General features: G+C 42.5%; 1 protein-coding gene across 1 annotated transcript in view; it reads left to right on the top strand.

Annotated features, from left to right (window-relative positions):
* The window catches only part of adgb (androglobin), a gene marked incomplete at both ends in the record, with an annotated part of 81,618 nt that overhangs the window by 12,499 nt on the left and 43,712 nt on the right, over positions 1 to 25,407 (top strand). Inside the window, 14 exons of the mRNA XM_084082099.1 lie at positions 3,703 to 3,764; positions 4,668 to 4,842; positions 5,453 to 5,546; positions 6,537 to 6,677; positions 9,054 to 9,112; positions 11,639 to 11,789; positions 12,752 to 12,815; positions 13,052 to 13,150; positions 14,840 to 14,936; positions 16,406 to 16,541; positions 21,145 to 21,259; positions 22,719 to 22,886; positions 23,471 to 23,609; positions 24,070 to 24,204. Of these exons, the coding sequence (XP_083938225.1) occupies positions 3,703 to 3,764; positions 4,668 to 4,842; positions 5,453 to 5,546; positions 6,537 to 6,677; positions 9,054 to 9,112; positions 11,639 to 11,789; positions 12,752 to 12,815; positions 13,052 to 13,150; positions 14,840 to 14,936; positions 16,406 to 16,541; positions 21,145 to 21,259; positions 22,719 to 22,886; positions 23,471 to 23,609; positions 24,070 to 24,204 (1,635 nt within the window). The remainder of the gene's footprint in view (positions 1 to 3,702; positions 3,765 to 4,667; positions 4,843 to 5,452; positions 5,547 to 6,536; positions 6,678 to 9,053; positions 9,113 to 11,638; positions 11,790 to 12,751; positions 12,816 to 13,051; positions 13,151 to 14,839; positions 14,937 to 16,405; positions 16,542 to 21,144; positions 21,260 to 22,718; positions 22,887 to 23,470; positions 23,610 to 24,069; positions 24,205 to 25,407) is intronic.

Below are 25,407 nucleotides of genomic sequence, written 5' to 3'. Positions count from 1 at the left end.
TGCGTATATTAGAAGTGACAGTAATTTCAGACCCCGGAAGTGTAGTTCCGGACTTTTAAGGCATAATTCATTCAATTCTCTCTAGAAACAGGCTGTATCAAATGTGAATGAATATCATAAACGATGCAGAGCCAGCCCCTGACAGAATCGGCGGGGTGGTGTGTTTATGTTTGGAACACAGTTCTTATATGACGTGATCTAAGATTCTCCAATGGGGATTTCAACACAAAAAATAAAGCCACGAACCGGAGGAACAGCTCCCTCTCCTGGCAGTGATGTCAGGACTTCAGTGCACTATTGGCTGATTATCAGACTGAAGCTCCGTGGAGCTTCAGTCTGAAATTGGCTCCAGTGTCGGGGATTACAAGGGGCAGGGGATTAGAAATTCCCTAAACCAAGCTTAAGGGATCCCCACGCCCACCTCCGCCTCTCATTGGACAACGCATTTTGTACCGGAGAAGTCCTAGGTTCACATTTACAACTTCAGACCAAGAGGCAGTCCACTCAGAGAGTGGGCGGGGTCTATGGTATGGAACCAGGCTACTATTGGCTGGCATATAGACTTGTGACCGACGCTCCAACGTCAAGACGTCACCGCTGCCCATATCAGTGCGCGGTCACCTGGCTCAGTGGTTCTTAACCTTTTCAGGCCGTGACCCCCCAAAATAATCTTATTTGAACTGGGGACCCACCATTTTGGTTGACTCCGTTCCACAGATAAATATTGTGAAAATAGCCGATCTACAAGCTCACAACGCCTCGCAACGCGAGGCGTTGTGAGCTTGTAGATCGGCTATTTTCTAATTTTCTGCCTCTTATGTTATTTGAGAATTGGGCCAATGTTTTATAGTATAGGCTGTTGATTACTTTTGATGCAGTAATGGTCTCTTTTTAGGTATTAAAAGTCCTAAAAGTCTTTAAATTGTCACTTCACTATCATCTGGGAACCCCCCCAAAATCATGTGGGGACCCACCTGGGGTCCCGACCGACAGGTTGAGAACTACTGACCTGGCTAATCCATTCTCTTGACACAAACACACTTCTTCACTTGGGAGTAAGTAAGAGAGGGTGTTTTGGTGAGCTCATTGATCATGATTGGCTGTTTCATCCAGGTTAGCTCATTGAGAAATGATTAAATATTGTTGTTTAAGTACACTTTTATTTTCATATTCCTCCATATATTACATGTTTCGTTTTCACATAAACGTTTCAGCAGATTCTGCAAAGAAAAAATTGAAGGAAAGCGACAAGAAGACTGACGGATGTGTCCCCCCACAGCCCAATGTAGCCAATCAGCCCACAACAGAAAGTATGTATAGTACAGCACACACACAACACACACACACACACACACACACACACACACACACACACACACACACACACACACACACACACACACACACACACACACACACACACACACACACTCAAGCAGATGAATCTGAACATCTTTTACTTTCAAGTGTTTTCCATCTACTAAGCCGCATCACCAGTTGTGTTTATCTGGATGTATAAGCGTACAAAACTAACTGTTCCTCCCTCTGCATACATTATTCAAGTATAGTATAAGGGCATTACGATGAATATTTCATTGTCATACAGAAACGCTCCATATTCTCTCTGAAAACGCCTATCAATAATTCTGTCCTCGAATGACTATAATCATCCCCATACCCCTGCATCATTTATATCACTGGTTTTCAACACCAGCGGCCCAATTGGACCCTTACGGCTCTGTAACTCTGAGGAACTGCAATCGGCACTGTCAAATTCTCATTGTTTATTTAACTCTGAGAGTCTGCAAAGGGAACCAAATGGACCCGTAAGGGTCCATTTGGTTCCCTTTGCACACTCTCAGAGTTACAGACCCATAAGGGTCTATTTGCCCCCCCCCCCCCCCCCCCAGTGATCCTCCGGCCCGACGTTGAGACAGCGATTTTATATTACCGCCCTGGTGGTACTTTATAATAAAGAAACTAAAGCCTATAGTATAGTATAGTATAATAAAGAAACTAAAGTTTATACTTAGCGGCGTGCCTCATCAAGAATAGACAATCTACAAGCACAATGTGTCACATTGTGATCTTGTAGGTCTGCTATTTTTGGTGACACGACCAGGCACAACCAGGTGTAAATCGAGCTTTTTATGGGCCTGAGGTTGGCCCTTGCGTATTGCATTGTAAAACAGCCCACGTCGGTCAAGCAATCTTCTGCCCGTTTCATGCCTCATTTCCTGTTTACTCCGCCCTGTAATATGGCCTGCTGCATGTGTTGATCTGAGGTATAAATAAATCAACAGGGGGGGGTGATATGGAGAATTATTTGGCAAGCCAACAGGGCAGTGGAGGCCCCATCGTCACGTGTGGTTAAGATCTGACAGAGCAATGGGAAGAAACATTAACTGTAATAGACAGCCTGTGGCCACGAGTCGTCTAGGGTCCTAGAGCCAGATAAAGGTTTACTATGGAGGAGAAATTCACCGTAATTCAATTTAGAATGTTAAAAGATACAGGTGCAACATCGATTATGGCCACTTTAATTTTTTTTGCTGTCCATTTTTTGTGCGAAAGGTGTGCCTGCATCCCTTCTAAAGAACTTTTCTTGGTTGTGTAGAATCTCTTATTTTCCCAGCAAATACGATAACATCAGAAACCCAAAGATACGTGTATTATTAGAATTTATATTCTAATATGTGGCTTATTTCATTATTTCTGCTGAAACATGTTTAAAAATCTCAAAAACTCAATATATTAAATTGACATAACCCTGACGAATCCCTCAAAGGCTTTTAAAATCCCATGGCTTCATGGTAAAGGACGAGGTCTTAGACAATTTGATTTAGAAAAGGAAGGGTCTTTCTTCCATCTCTCTATCTCTCTCTCTCTCTCTCTCTCTTTCTCTCGTATGCACCCACCTGATATTGCTGACCCTAATCACTCTCTCGCCTACAATCCCTCTTGTTTTACAATAATTAATGTGCTGAAGATTAACGTAATGTGGTGGCATACAGTGCATACAGTACGTACTGTACATAAATTGGCATAGATCTGCAAAGCTTTTGTGCTCCAGGCAAATTAACCACAATGTTCTCTCTCTAGCTGTCGATCTTTCTCTCTTTTTCTTTTTTCTTTTTTATAGATATGTTGCATCCATAAATTGAAATGCTTAAATCAGTATGTAACCTCCACTTCATTCTTATTCTTCATGTCTAGCTTATAGCAATCCTGCAGCACTTTCATCTGCCTTGACTCCAGCCATGGTTCGTCAAATTGATTTTCCATGTCTTCTGGCCTATATGCATCTCATTTCGTACATAGTGAGATTGGCAGTAGAAGGTGGACCCTACAACAAGGCTCTCTGTGCTAGGATACTGTATGTGTGCCTTATTTATACCATGTTGAGAGTTTCTCATGTTATTTGTGGGTTTGTTCCAAATGTGAGAGGTAAGGTCCCAGAATTGTCTTCTTTTTTTACACCGGGTTAGTAAAGAATTGTCTTATATTAAAGATTCTAGGATATTGGATTTTTTATTGGCATTTGGAATTTGAACCGTCTTTCTTAATGACATACAGATATAGAAAACCTGGAGGATTTAAGATCACATACAGTACTCTACACAAACTCATATACTTGTGAGTATACTGTATTTAACATGCACTTATTTGTGTGTTTCTCAGGTATGTGTTTTCCTACCCCAGAGATGCTGGTGTGTGCCAGCTATAATGCTCTTAATAACAGGAGCTCTGTGCTTGGTGAGATGGTAAGTCACACCTGCACCCTTCCCCTCTGGAAATCATGCCCCCCTCCCAACAAAAAAAACGATAACAAAACAACAACAAACAAAAAATGCAATGTCATCAACTTGCGTGTGTATATGTCACAGTATGATTGGAAAACCAGTCAGATTGAAAATCCGAGCGAGCTTAGGTGAGCGAGTCGCCAAGTGTTGCGAAGTCACCTTCAGCCGACTCAGCGCCGTATGAGTTATGTCCCGATAGAATCGTAAATCGTCGCCCCCCCCTACTCTCGGTACCTCCGAGAGGTCATTTCTTTTTTTGACGGGGGGCCCGCCCTGTCATGGGGGAGCGTGGGAAGTGAACTCAAAGAAAACAAGCACTCCTTTTTCAATCTGACTGGTTTTCCAATCATACTGTAACATATATATATATATATCATACACTTACATAATTTTAAACGTATAATGTATACAATGATATCTGATTTGAAATATTATACGTAACATTTGATGGTGTTTCAATAGACACTTCTGTAGCAACATACAGGTACTGTACCAGTTCTGTTCCAGTAGATGCACCTCATACTGTACAGATGTCTGTATTTCTTTTGTTTGGGTGCAAATAATATAACATCCAGCCCCTGCTGGTCTACTGTATACTATCAATCCCATCTTGGATTAGAATAATTTCACAATTGGATTTAGACTTAGATTAGATTTAGTCTTTAAGATGACTGAGACTCATTCACAGTATGTATTCTCGTATTGTGTGTGTGTGTGTGTGTGTGTGTGTGTGTGTGTGTGTGTGTGTGTGTGTGTGTGTGTGTGTGTGTGTGTGTGTGTGTGTGTGTGTGTGTGTGTGTGTGTGTGTGTGTGTGTGTGTGTGTCTGTGTCTGTGTCTGTGTGTGTGTGTGTGTGTGTGACCAGTCGGACTCCTCAGAGTGCCTACGCCGGTACGGTTTATCCAAGCTTTACAGTCACACTGTCCTGCTGACCCAGACCCGGGCGTGTCCACTAGAGGCCCCGGCAAAAACGCTCCCTGTACCCCGCTGGAAACTCATCCGCCCCCGCAAGCAGACTCTGGACACTGATGAGCCCAGAGGTGATTAAAGAGCAGAGCAGAGAAATCATTAGACGAAGAAGGACGGATGAAGTGAAGCGCTGCCTGTGGTATCTGGTTTGAAGGAGAGGCGTAGGGAGCAAACAGCAGGCTGATGCGTTGACGGGAGGAAGATTGAGGGAAGGATTTTTAGAAGTCTAATTATGTGGATCTCGAGATCCACATAGGTGGCCAACCTATGTTGTCAATCGTCTGTGATGTATCTTTTACGTATGGCTCCAAATTTGGGCAAGATTTCAGCCAGATCAGAGCCTCATTGAGTTAAATATTTCAGATACAGTTTGTACGCTGTTGGCGGTCCAGGGGTTTGCGAGATTAGCTATGGACACACAGACACAGACACATACAGACCTTTTCATAGATGGCTAGCCACTTGCCACGCCGTCTTAGTGTTAATGCAAGGGATCTAGAACCATAGGGAGGCATGCTAAAATGCAAAGGATCGTACTGTGGCTTCAGTGTTGTTTTAGATTTGGCAATGCTGGCATGGCCGTATCTGTGCATAAAAGGCCCCAAAAAAGAGGCTGTGATGTGTTAAAGCACTGGTGACTGTTATTGTGTATTTGTGCGTGTGTGTTCCCTACCTTCGTAGAGCCTGCTGTGCCAAAACCGGACCAGTTCATTGAGGTCTCGAGCCCTTTCCTCTTCTACAGGATCAAGAGCGGAATTGGCCCTATCCCTGAACTGTACGTACGCAGAGGAGATTAAATGTTGAAAATGAACAAATAAGCAGCTTTCTTTGCTCTCCATCAGTTTGCTGGTCCCTCTGTCTGTCTGTGTCCTTCCTTCCTACCTTTCTTCCTTCCATCCTTACTTCCTCATCCATCAACCTTTAGTTGAACCTCTGGACTGCATTAAGTGGAGGCTCCCTTAGTGCAACCAACCACAGAACAAGACTATGTACATGTAACAATGTGCCATTTTGACAGCAGTTAGGATCTTTTCCAAGCCCACAGTGTTATCCAGTTTAAATTCTGAACAGATACAATGTTTTCCCAGCTCTGGTAGACTCAACAATTGTCACATGTACCATCATTTACTGTACATCGCTAACGGCAAAAATCAAATCAGCTTTGTTGTTGCTGTTGGATTTGCTGAAATAAAGCAATACTGTAATACTAATGTCAAATGTACAGTAATGTAAATGTGAACTTGGAGTTGCACGTAAATGTTTATGAATGTGTAGACTTCATCTGTTTCTACAAGATCACAAGTATGACCTGTCTATATGATGCATGTTTACAGTGAATGCTAGATGAAGTGTGTACCTATTAGGGCTGGTAACTTTCCTCAGAAATTATATTCGAATATTGGTCTTAAAAATTGGCAGATATTCGAATATATTCAAATATTATTATTGTTTGAAAAATATATATTATTAATTTATTACTATTTATGTATTTTATGTTTATTTGACAGGGACAATACAAAAAAATAGTATACAAGTGCTCGGATCCAATAAAACATACATTTTGTTTGTTTTTAGAACTTGATACATTGTTTTTTGTATTGTCCCTGTCAAATAAAGAAATATACATTTTCATATTCAAATATACATATTTTCCCCATATTCGAGGAATATTCGAAATGTTAATATTAATTTACCAGCCCTAGTAGCTATACTGTATGTATATTTGTATATCTGTATGTGTTAATGTGTTTCTCATTGTTGTCAGAGATGCAAAGCAGAGCGTTTGTGGAAAGCGACAATGCAGCTCCACTCTGGTGTCCCCTGCTGAGGAGGAGGAGACAAAGCAGCCTGACACAGCAGAACACAACGCCAACTCCCCCAGTGGCTCTGACCACATGGAGGTACTGTACTGTATGGAGTCATGAATTCTAATGTATACCCTTTTTAATGTATGTATATGTAACATATGGCTGCCGCCTGGCCGGGAGGCAGCCATATGTTCTCACGTGCGTGCGTGCGTGCGTGCGTGCGTGTGTGTGTGTCCTATAGGGTGACCCACAAATGCAACACATTTTTGCTGTTTGTCTGTAACTGGCTTATATTATATTATAATTGGTCCTATTTCTTACCAAACTAAAGCCAAATTGTATATCATGAACGTAACATCCAATCATCCCCAAATTGGAATTGCATTTTGTGGGGCCTCTGTAGAGCACACCTCAAAAAGAGCTTTCACTTCTGCTCATAGTGGGTGGCACAAATGTGCAATGTTGCACTGTATGTTTTAGAAATGCATTTTGGCTTTCAGATTAATAAAATGTATACTGTATGTGCAGCCGTCAGTCAGATGTGAAGAAACAAACACACAGAAATGAGCTAAGATTAGCCAACAAGGTGAGGGGGGGGCGGGGGTCCACTTCTCTTAACTAGTCCCTCCCTCCTCTACTCTCCGTCCTCCGTTCCCTGACTGCCTACAGTATATCTGATGTGAGTGCACTGCATGCTGAATGCTCGTCGGAGCTCTGTTGTTGTCGTGTGAGAGAGAGAGGCTGTCATCCTCCAGTCTCAATGTCACGGCTAATGCCTCCCAGGCCAAGCCACTGCTGACCAGGGGCATATCTGCACTAAAGAGGGAAATATAGTGGGACGCGCACATGCGCACACACACACAGAGTAGAGGGGGATCTCGGTAAGCAAGAAAATTGACCAGGGATAGGAACAGCTAGATGAAAGAGCGAGATGAAGAGAGAGAGAGATTCTCTGGTGTATGTGGTGGTGGTGAACGGGGCGCGTGGGCTTCATAAAAGGGAGAGGTCGCGTACTCTGCTGATGGAAAAAGCAGCGCAATTAGGTGGCGAGCCATCAGTGCCTGCGTCTCCTGGGGCGCTCATTATTATACCTCACTCTTAGTTCCCAGAGAAAAAATAGAGTTCATATTAATCGCCCTCTTGTGTAACTGTGGACACTTATAGAGTTGGTTGTTGGCTAGAACGGTATGGACACAGTAATCTGGGCGAGTGAGTGTGTGGGCATGTGATGTGTGACCAGGGTTGCCAGATCTGCTTATTATAGATCTACAAGCTCACAACGCGTTGCATCGCATGTAGATCTGCTATTTTCAAATAGCTGATGTATATGTTAAAGTGCTCGTGTGGCCCATAGTCGCTTCTTTTGGGCTGGTTTGCCTAGACCTGGTTGCTTGTTTCTCTCACAGAACCTGGCAACACTGTGTGTGACACTCACGTGGTCTCACATATTATGTGCTACCACACATTTCTACAGTATGTTGGCTCATAATGGCATGTGCACATGTGTTTGTCAGCATGTGTTCAGTCACGTGCGTCGTCGCGGACAATAGGTCAATTATGAAGGAATTGTCACTGTTCTGACCCGCTTGGTTCAACCCGGGCCAACAGAGACAACCTTTGTGTGTGGCACCCAGGATAGGTGGCCTCACATGATGTCCCTAATACGCTGCTGGACCAATTTAGCATAAGGCTAAAGAATGTGGCCCTAATGTAAACGAGCTGAGTTTTTTTTTTTTTTTACCATTGATGTGCTTGGAATGTGGCTAATCGGTAAATCACCAAAGCCCCTCTTTGCTGCAGGTTAGCTGTGCAAGAGAACCACATTTCCCACAGTGCAGTCTGGTTTCAGTGAACATAGTTGTGACCTGCTGCACTGCTTACATTTGGAACACATCCTGAGTTTTAGAATGATAGCTGTGAATTATACCATCTGTTAAGTTATCTATGTAACTCAGTACTGTACTGTACAGTATACATTGAGTTGAGTCACATGATTATTATTATATTAAAAAAACTGTTAAAAAAGTTTTAATATTTACATAGTTTGATAAATCAGGTAATAAGAATACACTGTTCATTAGAATTCCGCATCTGCACCCAGAATCACAGTTACCATGTAACAGGTGTAAGGTAAACCCAAATGGAAACTAATAGAAGCAATATGGGTATCGTTATTGGTCGATTTGACCATGCAAGTAATCTGGTATCCGCCAAAATTTAAATTTTGTTCATCCCTAGAGAGAACCTAAACTAATCTAAAGTTGATGCTGTTAAGTTAAACCTGAAGTTAAATTTAAGTTCAGCGAACTTTTCTGGGCAACTGCCTCTGTGGTAAGAAAGACACAATAAAAAGAAAGTGACATACTGTGAATGGACTGGATGTTGACGTGCTTTAGGACTTTGTTATCAGCAAATGCACAAATAGATACACAAATGTGCACATGCTCTCACACACCTACACTTTCTGAATGCAGTTTGGGTGGCTTTGAGGTCACACCATTTAAAAAGTTCCCACGAAGGCGCTTTGAGGAAGGTACACACTGTACTCTTATTACATCGGCACCGGCAGTGCCTTGGTGCCAGACTGCACCTCTCACTGGCACTGCCATGTTTGAGGAGAACAAGACAGGCGAGGGTATTTCAAGGACTCCATAATGACTCGTTATGTCGTTAGCCATCCTATGGTATTTCTTAATTGTCTTGGGCAGACTAGCGTGAAATGGGTGATGTCGTGTGAATCGCTTCTATGAGACATAACATTGCTAAACATTATAGCTTGTTGTCAGTCGGTGACAGGCTAAGTAAATTAGAGCTTTTGTTTCCCCCAGTGGTGTTTTAGCTGGGGGAGGAGTGGCCCCTGTCACATTAAACCATGTCTCATCTCCTGTGGTGCTCAGCTGAACAACGGCACAATGCCACAGCTGGCATGGAATCACTAGAGGGCGGAGGCGTATCCCTGGCGCATTTACTGTATACTGTATGTTCACCAATTCTCTGTGTTCATGCATCTCCCTCCGTCTCATCAGTGGTGGAAAAAGTACTCACATTTTTTACTTAAGTAAAAGTATCAATACTGCAATGTAGCAGTACTCTGTTACAAGTAAAAGTCCGGAATTCAAAATTTACTTGAGTAAAAGTCAAAAGTATTGGTATCAAAATGTACCTAAAGTACCAAAAGTAAAAGTAATAACATGTTTGAATAATAAAATGAAAATAGCAGATCTACAAGCTCACTTGTATATCGGCTATTTTCAAATAGTCTATGTATAAAATATGTGCAGAGTAACTAGTAAATAGAGTTTTCAAATAATTGTAGTGGAGTAAAAGTACAATATTTGCCTCTGAGATGTAATTGAGTAGAAGTAAAAGTATCAAAAAATTGTACTTAAGTACAGTACTTGAGTAAATGTACTTAGTTACTTTACACCACTGAGTCTAATCTCTCTCTCTCTCTCTCTCTCTCTCTCTCTCTCTCTCTCTCTCTCTCTCTTCCCCCCTTTAGGTTACTGCAGAGGACAGGAAGAAGGGCGTTAAAGGCACCTCCAACGGTATTAGCTCCTCTGGTCTAATGCCACTCCACTCATTTTGTAGAGAATATAATCCATCCATGTGTGACGTCCGTCTGTCCCATTCTCATTCTCTTGATCTCAGGGGGAATTTCTTCAAATGTCCAGTTGAACTCACTCAAGGATGAACTGATGGGGCTCTCCCCAGGCTGGCAGAGGGAGAGTAGCGCCCAGGATTACAGCTTAGGCATTGGCACTGGGTGAAAAAATAAGGGTTACAAAATTGTGGGGAAAAAAGGATGAACTGATTAGATTTTGGTGGTCAAAGGCCAAGGTCACTGTGACCTCACAAAACATGTCTCATACATTTTAATATATTGAGGACTTACATTTAGCCAAAAACTACACTTATTTAAACAACACATATTTATTAAATTCCTTCAAAGTCTTCACTACATAATATACGGACGCATACAACCACGATGCAATATTTCCAATTTAAAGATTATACTGTACGTCTCCGTTATAGGTTGACGTGGTTGATATTGCTTTAACGTAGCCTTAATGCTGAGATTAGAGGGGTCTTCTTTTGCTCTCGCCTTCCTCTTCCTCCCTTCCATCCTCCTCTTCATCCGTCCGTTGGCTGCCAAAGAGACTCGGTTGGAAGACGGGTCTGGAATTATGCCTCATGACAAGCAGCCAATTACCCGCCTTCGCTCTGCCCCCGTTTAGTTGCTTAGTAACACCTGCAGTTTTGAGCGCGCAGACCACCATTGCTCAGCAGCTGAAACGCTGGCCCTGGCCGTCTCAGTGCTATGATCAGACGCTCGCTTTGAGTAGAGCTCAGGGGCAGAAAGAAAAAAAACTGTGTGTGTGTGTGTGAGAGAGTCTATTCTGTTTCCATGAGTCTATATACAAGTGTGTTATTTTAGGGCAGGGGGTTAGGGGTTAGCGCGTTGGTGTGAAAGTAGTGTCTGTGTGCATAATCTCTGACTTGGCTGTGCATGCATGGGAATTGTGGGCGCAGATGAGTGGGAGTGTGCTCGTGCATGTGCACTCAGACTATGCCGTTTGTGTGGGAGATCGGCTACTGCTGCTTGACCGTTTTTAGGATGGCGATTTAAAGTCTACGATAACTAACTCTTGAGTCACGAGAGGAATGGCGCTCTGTTGCCCACAGCATTTCTTCAGACAGGAGGTTTCAGAGGAATGTCAATAGAAAGCAATTGTTGTCCACCTGCCAAAGATGACACATTCCTCATTGAGAGTAGACCATTAAATGACAGTAAAATTGACTAATACGATTACATAACGTTTCACTTTAGAACATGGAACAAAGACATGCTTTCACATTTTGGTGAAGTGGAAGTAGCACGTTTATATGATACTGTACATCACAAAAAAACGATTACTCAACTACTAAAATGTTATTAGATCAATTACACGTTTTACTTTGACCCTCAAATGTCATTATCCAAAACAATTGTTGAAAACAGATATCTCTGCTGTACAATGCTGCCTATTCAGAGGGTTAGTGCCTTCTCATCCTGCAGATCAGAATGTGGCTGATTCACCTGGGGGTCCACGTCCAGATCAACCCAGGACGGTGACTGAGGAACCCACAACACCCCAGGACCGATCAGATGCTGGACCCATGCTGCAGGAGACCTGGGTCGACCTGGATGACTTTGCTAAATGCTTCCAGTGAGAGAGAGACAGTCACTGAAGCATTCATTGACATGCACACTGTTTCACAACTGATCTAGCCTCAGGACCCACATGTCCTTTTCCACTACCGGGAAAACAAATAGTGCAGTAATCTAGTGGCTTTCAAAGTGGAGTATATAAATAGTAAATAAATAAAGTACTGTATACTATATACAAGATTTTTTTTAAATCCGCCCCTTCGAAATGCAGGTTTCACAGAGAGATTCTAGACTAATATCTACACAGTGATATTGGTCTGGCCATGCCAGGCTAATAAGGTGTGGCGTGTTGTGAGCTTGTAGATCAATAAGGACTAAAAGCCCAATGAAATAAAAAGCAATTGAAACATACGTACATCCTGCTCCTTCAAAGCACAGTTTATTTGTCATCTAGAACGCAATAATTGTGGTAGGTTCAGGCCTATCTTGAATTACATGCTCGATATCCACATGGCTCACAGTGGATTATCCCGCTTATACCATGGCCACTTGCCAACAATGAAAATACAAGTAGTGTTTATTCATATTTTGCGGCATTATGACGTTTGTGTTGGCACACACTATCTACAGTACATCAACCATGAAATTTACTTTACTCCAGTAAATGGGAGAAGTCTTAGAAACTAAACTGCACACAACACACCAAGGTTTGTGTCCCTCTCTTCTGTCTTCAATGGAAGAAACACGATTTTAGGCCTTTAGTGGAGAGACAGGGAATATGTAGAGAGTAGGAGAATGACATACATCATTTAATGGGCTGGGAATCAAACCAGGGACACATGGTTTTTGCCCATTTTGCGCCCATGTGGTATGCACCCTAACCACTTGGCTATCAGGCTGCTCATTTTGCTACTGATTTTGAGAAGCGACGATAAAGATCTTGAATACTAATTCAATAATTAACATTGCAATAATTTTGCACACAAACAAACAGCTAACGTGAAGTGTTACTTTTTCCAGGACACTCTTGGTGTTCCATAAACAGCAGATATACCCAAACCATGTTCAGAAAACACATTTTAAGGTGAGCATCAGACATCAACTTGCTACTGTCTTTCTACATATATCCTATCTAACTCTGAATGCACAAAATCTCTGTCCATGTGTCTGACTTCAAACTCGGCAGATTTTGAAATTAAAACAGGTGGTTAATCAGTTACTGTCATTCCCATAATGTCTGTGATGATAAAGGTGACGCATTGATTTTGAATTTTGTATGTATCCATTCTATTCTTAACAGTTTGGTGCTTTTCTCTGCAGAACATCATGTTGTCCAAAACAACCCCCGCAGGCATCAGTTGCACTGGAACCTCTACCCACTCTACTGCTACTGCCTCATCTGCTACTGCTCACCTTCAAGTACAGACACACACACACACACACACACACACACACACACACACTCGCGTTTGTATTACTATACTTGTGAGGACATCAATATTTTAGGACGGCAATTTTATGATTTGTTTAATCATTTTTTAACACTGACGCCTGAGTTATACTTAATTGCGCGCTGGTGTTGCCTATCGAAATTAGCTGATCTAGCTGAAGCTCACAACGCGTCGCAGCATAAATCCAACCACTAAACCTAACCACTATATGTTTAGACTTAACCCGACTCCAACCTGGATATTTTCCTAATTGTAAGCTAACATATTTTTTTAACAATATAAACAACCGTTTCTCTTGTGAGGACCAGAAAACATGATGACCAGAAAACAACAAACACAAGCCACCTAACCATATACTCACAGACTACAATAGTCTGTGAGTATAGAGTATAGCAATTGTGGCTTTTTCATTCTAGTCACGTTTGTATTGTCTCCTTTGCTCTTCATATTGATATCGTTCCTTTTCCTCTGTCTGTCTGTCTGATATTGTTCCTTTTCCTCTTCTGTCTGTCTGTCTGTCTGATATCGTTCCTTTTCCTCTGTCTGTCTGTCTGTCTGTCTGTCTGTCTGTCTGTCTGTCTGTCTGTCTGTCTGTCTGTCTGTCTGTCTGTCTGTCCGTCCGTCCGTCTGTCTTTTTCTCTCTGTCTCTCTCTTGCTCTTAACCCATTCAATCCGGGAACGCATCTGTGTAACCACTTTAACCATTATTTTATACTTTGGCTATTCAACAATAGTAGATCTACAAGCTCATAGCTATTTTTGGAACATTTTGAAAATGTTTGCAAATCTTTGAATATACATATTTTTTTAAAGCGAACATTTTTAACTCAACTTTTAACTGATGTTGCTATAATATCAGTGGTTCTCAAACTTTTTTCATGTGAAGGACCATCCAAAATGATATGTACTGTATTTGTCCACGGACCCCCCATCTCAAAATATTTTGTTCCAGGGACCCCCAAAAGCAAAGATTTGAGTAAAAATTGTTTGTATATATTCAAAGATTTGCACACATTTTAACGATTTTCTTTTTAAATAGCAGATCTACAAACTCATAGTGCGGCAGTCGGTGCTGTGCTATGAGCTTGTATATCTGCCATTTTTTAATAGCCAAAGAAATCTAAAATGACACAGATGCGTTCCCGGATTGAATGGGTTAAAAAGAGTGGGATATTTTTAATCCCTCAGCCCCCCCCCCCCCCCGCACCTCCTCCTTCATTCCCTCTGCCCCTCCCTCTCTGTCATCGTTCCCAGCCTCAGTCTCAGTCTCTATCTGTCTGTCCATCCATCCATCATCCCTCCCTGTGGTTCTGCTGTCCTTCGCCCTCCTTCACTCCTTGTATTTTTGTTGCCTTGGTTTCATACTTGTTCCCTGTGGCCTCCTCCACTTCTTCCCTTTGTTGTCTCCTCCACTTATTTCCTTTGCACTAGCTGTGTTTGACATGTAAAGTGTATGGTGTGTTGCTATGGAGTGTGTGTGTGATGAATGTGTGCGCACGTCGGTGCATTTCACTCAGTGTGTGTGTGTGTGTGTGTGTGTGTGTGTGTGTGTGTGTGTGTGTGTGTGTGTGTGTGTGCGTGCGTGCACATGTCTGTCTATCTGCACTGTGTGTGAGCATTTATACTGAGAGAGTCTCTGTGTGTGCGTTTCTGACAGTGGGGCTCTTACTACCTGTACGTGGACAGCCTGCAGCCTTCCAACATTCTTGTCAGCCTCTCTGCTTTGTTAAACTGGGGAGAGACAGCTGAGGAGAGTAAGAATTTAACTCATGCACACGCACACGCACGCACCGCACACACACACACGCACGCACGCACGCACGCACACACACACACACACACACACACACACACACACACACACACACACACACACACACACACACACACACACACACACACACACACACACACACACACACACACACACACACACACACACACACAATCGTAAAATAATCATAATAATACAATAACCGTTGCTGCTATAGTATAGACACATGGAATCTGTACATAATGGGGCATAGCAGTGGTGGCCATTTTGCGGTTCCACAGATTATTTTTTTCCCATAGAGATTCCTGAAAATATTTACATAACTTATTTTAAGCCTGGAACCAAGCCATCCAGTTCTCCTGGTGAATCATGGCCATAAAACATTTGATTCTGTCAAAAATATTTGAATTATGTAATTATATGAGGTACTATACACTATATTTAATAAATTCCCTTTTTTTACGGTTTCCTTTTTTTCAGAATAAAATGAATTCAGAAATCTATGGAAATGAATGGGCTTTATATCTGTGGAACTACAAAATGGCCACCACTGCTATGCCCTATAGTTACTCGGCTATTTTGCACATTTACTGTATATCTTCTTTTTTTTCTTTCCCCTCTCCCTTTATTTGAATAGAGTTTACGCTGATGTTGCTACTGCTGAGGCTTCTTTTCTTATTTCTTTCTATCATTGTTGTTATGTTATCGATTCGTGGCACGAGTCTTTTTCTTCCAGACCTCACATGCTGTACTTGCATCTCGCTGCTTGTACCCGTATGATTCTGTGTGGTTACAAATAAACGGATGATTGAATGATTTAGCGTAATAGAAATGTTGATAGATTCATAGTACACCACCACACGTCTTCCACTGCCAAGCAATATTGACCATATTCACACGGTGGCCATTTTGCTCGGGCACTGTGTGTCCTTTCTGGCACAGGCATACATTATGTGTGTGTGAGCAGACAATTTTGAGGTACTTTTACTTTACTGGAGTATTTCCAATTGTATATACTTTACTTCTACTCCACTACATCTCAGAGGCAAATATTGTACTTTTACTCCACTACAATTATTTGAAAACTTTAGTTACTAGTTACTTTTCAGATATACATTATGATATTGTAAAACATACATTAACCACTTTAGCCTTATTTTATACATGGGCTATTTGAAAATAGCCGATCTACAAGCTCACAACGCGTTGCGGCGCGTTGTGAGCTTGTAGATCTGCTATTTTCAAACATTTTAGTACTTTTACTTTTGGTACTTTAAGTACATTTTGATACCAATACTTTTGTACTTTTACTCATGTAATTTTTTTATTCCGGACTTTTACTTGTAATGGAGTCCTTCTACATTACAGTATTGATACTTTTACTCAAGTAAAACATTTGAGTGCTTTTTCCACCACTGTGTGTGAGTATGTTCCTTTTCTCCTCTGTAGAGAAGGAGCTGTCAGTGAGCAGGTATGGGGTTCTCCTTGCTCAGCCGTACTCGTGGAAGAGCCTGGTGTGTCAGCCGCCGGTCCTCCACATCAAGACCACCTCCTGCAAGGCTGCCTCCCTCACCTTACCACCAGGGTAGGCCTCTTACTACTCTGTTGGGAAGGTGGTTACATCCTAATTGGAATTGGCAGCAGTTAAAGTATAGGAAACCTGTTCCTATTATGGACCCAGTTCAAATGATCAAGACACAAAAAGCAATAAGGCTTATCACTGTGTTAAATTACTTCATGTGTCGAGAGACGAGGGTCATCTATATCTATCTATTAGGCATGTAACGATTCACTCAACTCACGATACGATTCTAATCACGATACTAGGTTCATGACAGGAGCACAAAATTATTTTCCAGAAACATTTTTTTTTTTTGTATGTTTTTATTTTATTTCTCTTACACAAATCTAGTATTTTCTTCTTTACATTTTTTTTTACAATACTGTATTTTCTCTTATCCTCTTTTCAATACAGTAGCAAATGACTGAAAACTTTTTTTTTATCAATTCTCTTTGAAAGATCCTGTATTTTCTTCTTTTTTTGAAAAAAAAAATCGATTTATATTGTCACCAGTTTGAATCGATTTTAATACATTTACGCTAAATCGTTACATGCCTACTAGTCTGGGAGGCATTGCCTCGGAGTTTGGACAGCGGGGGCGCGGCCACTGCGTTGTGATTCAAATCAACAGCCAATGAAGAATAGGGGGCGGGATCCACATGCAGTGGGTGTTGCATCTAAATAGGATCGACGGGAAGCAATTTCCCCTTGAGAAATTTCGACCGCCATTGTTGTGTACTGCTGTTTGCCTCTCGTCGGACTTTTTAGACGAGTTGCAACCGGTAAGAGGCGTGTCCGCTCAGATTCAGAGCGTGACGTACATCCCGTCCACAAATACAGGGGGTTTGGCCCAGAAGTTCCTCGCCGAGCCGGCGAAAACTTCTGGGAACTCAGATTACATGCCTACTATCTATACTATAATTCACAGAATCTATACTATAATTAATAGAATATCTATACTCTAATTCACGGAATACTATAATTCACGGAATCTCTGTTTGGCTCTGGCTGTCTGTTTGGTCTCAAACTTGGCGTGCGTGTCTCATATGACCCCGAGGTGTGTGATACCAAATGGCAACGGTTTCCGAGAACCAAAAAAAACGTATCTCATGAATATCCATATCTGTCATAGAAATTCTCTGGGTGTTGAGAGATTGTATGCATCGGCTTCCCTGATTGGCCAACCCAAACCGTCGGCTTCACGGATTGGCTGAGAGTCACATAATGCTTGTGGCGCTACGCCAGTATAAATCCCTTATTGGCCGCACAGCCAATATATGTGACAGCGAATGCAATGGAACAGAAAGTAGACAAAAGCCATTATATGGAGTAAGTAAGTAGGTCGGAGATCCCTGGGAGATGTATTGCTGAGGTGGAGCGCCACACCTACCATCAACTCCCAGTACTTACCGCACGACTTGTCACACCCAAGACGTGATACTCATATGCTGAGTTCGCAGTGCTAACCTATGACCTCGTGGTCCATAGGCGAGAGCTCTATACCGACTGAGCTACCCAGAAATATATACCCAGAAAGTATATGATGGAAGAATGGCAACTCAACATTGCACACCAGATAAAACGTAAAAGCATACTCCGTAGTAAGAATGTACTTACAAAAAAAAAAAGTACAGAGCTACAAGCTAACAAAGCATTGTAATGTGAGCCGTTAGTTTGAAGATCTGACTCAGCATCGTCTAGCAATGACATAATCAAATCTGGGCGTCCTGTTAGTCTTAAAGTGACATAATAGACGTCAACCAACACCAGTTATCTTCTCCATTCTGGGATGTATAATACATTGATGAAAGCAACAGAAAACAACTGTGTTTTTATGGAACATGTGTTGATCATTTTGATATTTAAACCTTATCTGAACAATTCAATTCAATTGAACTTTATTCCAGACACACAGGGGGTCCATAGAGTACATACAAATATCACACAATAAACAACAATACATTAAAAAAAAAAACATAAAATCATACGTAGAGGCTGACTCTCCAGTGTTTATGCAGCCTGGACGAGTACCGGGGACAGCTCTTCCCAGGATTGACTATATCCTCAACAATGCTGTTCCGGGACTCATCCAGGCGAGACATGAATCCATGCATGTGTCTTAAGAGAGCCTCACGAGTGTGGATTCCACATGTTACAAAAAGGCGACTGGCACTATGCCATCTAGGGACCTTAAGTAGTATCCTCAGGGCATTATTGTAGGCCAACTTAAGCCTCGATCCGCATGCTACCCATTCTTGTATGTGCACCACAGGAAAGCTGTATACATGGGAGTGCAGAACGCTTTAAAAAGTGCACACTTGACAGGATCTGAACACATACTGAACAGTGTATCCCACCCTGTGGATTTGGTATTGCGCTGCAGTGATAATATGAAAATGTTCTCTAACCCTGCACCAAGATAAGGTTCCGCCGACAACATGTCAGAGAGGCTCGCAGTGATAAGATCAACACAAAATGTCAGATTTCTGTCTTTCTATGTCTTTGATTCTATAAATGGCATACGCTGCCTTTCAACTCTCTAGACATTTCAGCATAAAAACAGAATACAGACCGTGTGTTATGCCGCGTTAAGGAACAGATTGTCACATTTTACACAAGTAAGTTCACAAGTGTTCCTTTGGCTGGATAGAGTTAAAATGGTCTGATTCACGCAGTAGACACCAGCAGCATTTAACCCATTAAAAGCGGGAACGATGTTTGTGTTGGCTATTCAAAAATAGCAGATATACAAGCTCACAGCACGTCATTTCGTGCCGCACTGCGAGCTTGTACATCTGCTATTTTTGCGGGTCTTAATGGGTTAAAATGTATGCATTCAGGGAGATCTAGATTCTAAATTCACATAAAGCAGAATGGCCCCTGATGTTGTTCCACCATCGCATACTATAACCTATAACCGAGATATAGAACAGAGATACATTATGAGGCGTGAGCAAGAAGCTGTCGTGTGTGTGTGTGTGTGTGTGTGTGTGTGTGTGTGTGTGTGTGTGTGTGTGTGTGTGCGTGTGCGTGCATTCCCTTAGATGCTCTGAGAAGTAGTAGCAACAAAAAAGTGTGTGTCCTAGTCTCTATTAATGGATGCTGCTCGGCCTAGAAGCAGAGGGCCTAGTTTCTGGGGTCAGGCAGAGGTACGTGGCAGCACAATTACTTCAGAGCCGTAATCACACACGGCACTCAGCTTATCATACTGGGAGGCCCTGTGGAGTACACTCTCCCGGTAGGGGGAGGGGAGCTGATTCGCTGATTTGTGTGGGCAATCAATCTAACAATCTCTTCTCTGTGTATTTATGTCAGCTTCTCTGTCTGTCTGTCTTTCTTTCTCACTCTGACCTTTTCCCACTTACTGTCACTTTCTTTCAGTCTGTGTCTCTGGAGTAACATGTCATTTTTTTTCTTTGAAGACATTCTGGAAGTAATATTATCTGAAATGTATTTTCTCTCTCACATCCTCCTGTTGTTGTACTCTCTTACCCGTACACTCTTCTGCCTCCCTCTTTCGTTCTTCCTTTTAGCCCCGTGTTCCCTCGGTTGCACTCGGCACTCCGTCCTCTAGGTCTCCAGCTCCACCCAGTGCTGCTCAGCCATGTAGTTAAGCCATGATGGCTGAATTATGTAAAGCTAATGGGTCCTGGAGAGAGGAGGTTCCACTCCATCAGGCCATGACCAGGGCTTGTGAGGTCAGCCTGGCGCTGGACTAGAGAGGACATCAGGCTGGCAGAGCCGTTGCCTTGCTTGACCTAATCTGAGTTCCCAGAAGTTTTCGCCAGCTCTCGCATACAAACGGGAGGGGCGAGGAACTTCTGGGCCAGAGCCCTGGTATTTGTGGGCGGGATGTAACTTACGCTCAGAATCTGAGCGGACACGCCTCTTACCGGTCTGAGAGCTGTGCAACTCGTCTAAAAAGTCAGACGAGGGCAAACAGCAGTACACAACAATGGCGCCCGCAATTTCTCAAGGGGAAATTGCTTCCCGTCGCTCCTATTTACATGCAACACCCACTGCATGTGGATCCCGCCCCCTTTTCTTCATTGGCTGTTGATTTGAATCAGAACGTAGTGGCCGCGCCCCTGTTGTTCAGGCTTTGAGCCGAAGCCTCCCAGACTATGCTTGACCTAGTCAGATGGATAGGAATAGTTTTCCCTAGAAGAGGGTGCTCTCTTGTTTGCAGGAATTTGTCGCTGGAAGTACACAGCAAAATCCTCAGTGTTCACAGGTGCTTTCCCGGATTGAATGGAACGCATCTACAAATGTCTTCTAAATTCTAACAGTTTTCTGAAAACCGTATATGTTGCTATAATGTCAGTGGTTCTCAAACTTTTTCATGTGTAGGACCCCCAAAATAATATGCAGACACCCCATCTCAAAATATGTTGTTCCAGGGACCACCCCAGAAGCAAAGATTTGAGTTACAAGTGTTCGCTCTAAGAATATATATATTCAAAGATGTGCGCAAATTTTCATGATTTTCCAAAAATAGGCAAAGTATAAAACAATGGCTATAGATAAAATCTAAAATGACACAGATGCGTTCCCGGATTGAATGGATTGAACTGTGTAGTTTGTTTTCAGAATGGTCACATTCTTTTCTCCCCCACAACCCCTCCAGGCGCCATGTGTTGCATCTCTACACCAGGGCAGCGCTGGGCTACTGCGTCCACCTGTACAGCAAGACGCCCTTTGTCTTTGGGGATGAGGAAACCATCATGCCGCACCTCACCAAGGTGATCCCCTTTTCTGTCTGTAATAAATAGAACCAATGTCATGATGCAGACCACCGTTCTCTGACCTCTCTCTGTCTGCTCCCATCGTCTCATCCTCAAGTACGAGTTGCTACGTGTTGGGAGATGTATTACTTTGCTTTGTTTTCCTTCTACATCTTCAGCGGCTTTGTCCACAAAAAAAAGCTTATTTCACAGTTTCCTGAAAAATGTTAGTCAGGATGGAAGCAATACATATAACAAACAAACAATCTGGAAAGGGAAGGTTGTAGGTTGTAAATGAATATAAGAATAGGAGTGTTCTGCATTGTGGTGGGTGTAATGCATCAAGAAAAAACTCTGGGTCTATGTTACTATGATACCTTACAAAATCACCCGGGTTGTTTGTCTATTTTTGGAACACAGTTCTTATATGACGCAATTTCTCTATGGGATTTGCAAGAGAAAAAATGACGTTGTGACCCAGGGGTAGTGGGGTGACGTTAGGTTTTCGGTACGAATAGGGTGCCTAGATAGTTCATAGTTGGCCCCTTAACAAGATAGAATGTGCACTGTTGCAGCATCAACTTGTATCCATGTTGAAATAATAGAGAGACAAACTTCTTTCCAAGTGGTCCACCTCAGCTCTCACCAAGAAAGCCCAGAAACGCTTATACTTCCTGCGGAGACTGAAAAAAATGTATTTTTTCGTCTATTATGACTTCATTCAATAGAGGAACCATTGAGAGCATCCTGACGTACTGCATCACTGTCTGGTACGGGAACTGTACAGATGCCGACCACAAGTCCCTACAGAGGATAGTGAGAGCAGCAGAGAAGATCACAGGTCCCCCCCCCCCCCCCCCCACATCTGACATATACACAGACCGATGTGTCAGGAAGGCCGTGAGCATAATGACTGACTCCTCCTACCCTTCCCACCATCTCTTTGAACTCCTGCCATCTGGAAGGAGGTTCAAGAGCTTAGGGGGAAGCACCAGCAGGACGTCCACCAGTTTTTTCCCTCCAAACCATCAGAACCCTGAATGCTCGCCATAATACTGCCCCCAAAACCAACATCTTTAGAGATGAAGAGCACTTTTGAATAGTACTGTATCTATATAACACTTTGAATACATCAGCACTTTTCTTTTTACCAATGTTGTCTTCTCTCTCTACTTTTTAATGGTTTTAAACGACTTTGCCTCTTTTTTTATGTGTCTATTGTTTTTAAATGTGAAGCACCATGAGTTGTGGAGAACGGTATTTTGCTCCCCTGTATGCCTAGTGTGTATTGTGGAGGTGCCAATAAACTGAAAATTCTAAAGGTTGTTGTGATGGAATTAGCTGCAATAATATCTTCAATCCAAAACGCCATCTCCACCCATGCTTATGGTTGTGTCTTAGATTAGCGTGGTTTGATTTGCACCACGTGAATGAAAACCACAGACTCTTCCTCGCTCCATCCCCTGCTTGGTTGTAGGAAAGCATGCGTTTCAGTGAGCAGGCCTGGTCCATGCTGAGGGCCCTGTCCAACGTGGTTTCGTCCATCGGCGATGAGCAGCAGCAGCTGGCAGCCAGGAAGGCCCTAGAGGAGACGCACTGTCCACCAAACATCACCACTGCCCTGGGAAGATGGGAACATCACAGGGTAACATGTTTACACACAACAGCATAAAACACACATTACACACAGTACATACTGTACCGTCGCTGTCGGGCAGAAGCCTTGTCTCTCCAAATGTCAACTTTTTGTGTTTGTTTTTGTAAATGAATGCCCTACTAAATTAATGCCCTACTTTTCTGTGGCAAGTGTGTCACACAAAAGTAGTTGAACTACAAGCTCAAAGCACGCTGTGATGTGACGCACTGTGATCTGCTATAATTTCCACTTCCTGAAAAGTCACAGTTTTGGACATACGGGATTTCCACCCGACAGCGATGATACGCTGTTTGTATGTAATTGCAGTGATAATTGATAAATCTATGAATTATTGTATGTCGTCAGATATCTGTCTTTCTATTATGTTTTTGATTCCATAAATGTATGTATGCACACACACACACACACACACACACACACACACACACACACACACACACACACACACACACACACACACACACACACACACACACACACAAACATAACAAAGCAGGCTGTGAATATGATTCCTCTTTTGTTCTGCATCATCGCGTGTGTGTGTGTGTGTGTGTGTGTGTGTGTGCATGCAGGTGTTTAATGAGGCGGTGTACTACATGGTGTGTCAGGCCTTGGAGAGGAAGCTGACAGCAGAGGAGCTGTTTGCTGTTCAGGTCCTCACTGCCGACTCCTTACTCTTCTGCACGGGCAACAAGGAAACCTCGCCTGCATGTAAAAGCTGTGTGTGTGTGACTGTGCGTGTGTGCATGCGTGCGTGCATGCGTTATTTGTGAATTTGTATTCATGAGTATACTCCAGATTGACATTAACCGGTTAAACCCCATATGGATAACCAGAGTCCCTCAGTGCTCATTACTAGTGTCTTCCCTGTTATTGTGGGGAAAGCTTTCGCTGAAAATAGCAGATCGACAAGCTCACAACGCAACGCAAAACACAATACCGATGCTGGGGTTTAATTGGTTAAAATGTTGAAACACAGCTTGTTATTGTATTTCTGACATGCACATTTGCCACAAACTGTAAAAATGCATTAGACATTAGCTCCGGCTTTGTAATGAATTAGCTTCGGTTGAACAATGCATCAAGTGTGATTGGAAAGAGATAGTATAATAAATATGCAAAATATTAATATTTCTGTACACAGCTACTGTATTTTGTCATTTGCTTTTAGTGGAGGTGGTGTCTGGGAAGCCTGAAGGTCGGGCAGACAGACAGTCAACAGACAAGGAGATCAGGGCAGTCACTGTCCTACAGGCCGCCTTCAGAGGACATCTGGCACGAGAGGTCCTCAAAGCTTCCAAACCTGGTAGACAGACACACGCACACGCACACACACACACACACACACACACACACACACACACACACACACACACACACACACACACACACACACACACACACACACACGCACACACACAGTGATTTGATCTGCAAGTTCATCAAATCGTGAGGGCACAAAACTTGCTAAAGGAGCTATATTATCCACCATTACGAATAAAAGGATGTCTGACATCTTATTAATCATGACGTTCTATAGCCAGAAAGTAATGTGTTTCATAGAGGTAAAAAGGTTCCTGCCAGTAGCACTCACACACGCACACTCAGACTCACACACAGGCTCTGTCCAGAGGCAATATGCATGCAATTATTATCCAAACCAATGACAATAATTGTTTTGGAATTGCTTGCGATTATGAAAAGGCATCAAGCTGGGTTTGGGGAAATAATAGAGGATTCTGATAATTAAAAAGTTTGGATTACCAACAAAAATTCCAACAAATTCTATTTTACTTGGGTTACGAATATTACAGTAGGTTGTAATCTTTACTCGCACACTGTGCTCATAGATTATTATTCCAGTTTGCTCATATCTATCCCATACCCTGGAGGGACGATTGCTGTACAATTGCCCGGGCTGGGTGATAACCATAGACATAAATAGTTAACACCTCATTGGCCAGATGGGCTGCATGTCAACACAACACCACCCCCATATTATGTAGGGAAACTTGCCATAACTCCACTGCAAGAAATATGCCATTGTGGTCCTGTTATCAATTTCTCATCAAGACATACAATTCATAATCCATATCGTTGCTGTCCGGCAGGAACCAGCTAACTCCATTTTTCCGCTTTTGCATTTTCTTTCCATAAATCAGTGCTATTGAACACCCTTTACGTCTGTGTGTTGGTAAAACAAATATTGAACCAATGAAAAGTATTAAAAAGTGCTTCTGATAAAACCAGCTAACTCCATTGGATCCTCAAACTTTCTGCAAAACCAGCAGACTCCAGCAAAGGGGGTGGAGTTGGAGCTGGTTTCGCTGACTCCAGGCTCCACCCCCTTTTGACCTCCAACCTCATTGTGAGCTTGGAGGTCCATTCAGCTGTTCTTATCAATGATGGACAAAACCTCCTAACTCCATTTTTGTTTTGTTTTTGTCATTTCCTGAAAACAAGAACATTTTGGAGTTAGCTGGTTCCTGCCGGACAGCAGAGATATCAA

Source organism: Gymnoscopelus microlampas (assembly GCF_963454915.1).
Source record: "Gymnoscopelus microlampas genome assembly, chromosome: 16".
Lineage (NCBI taxonomy): Eukaryota > Metazoa > Chordata > Actinopteri > Myctophiformes > Myctophidae > Gymnoscopelus > Gymnoscopelus microlampas.
The sequence above is the reverse complement of the archived record's forward strand: the minus strand, read 5'-3'. Positions and strand labels throughout refer to the sequence as shown.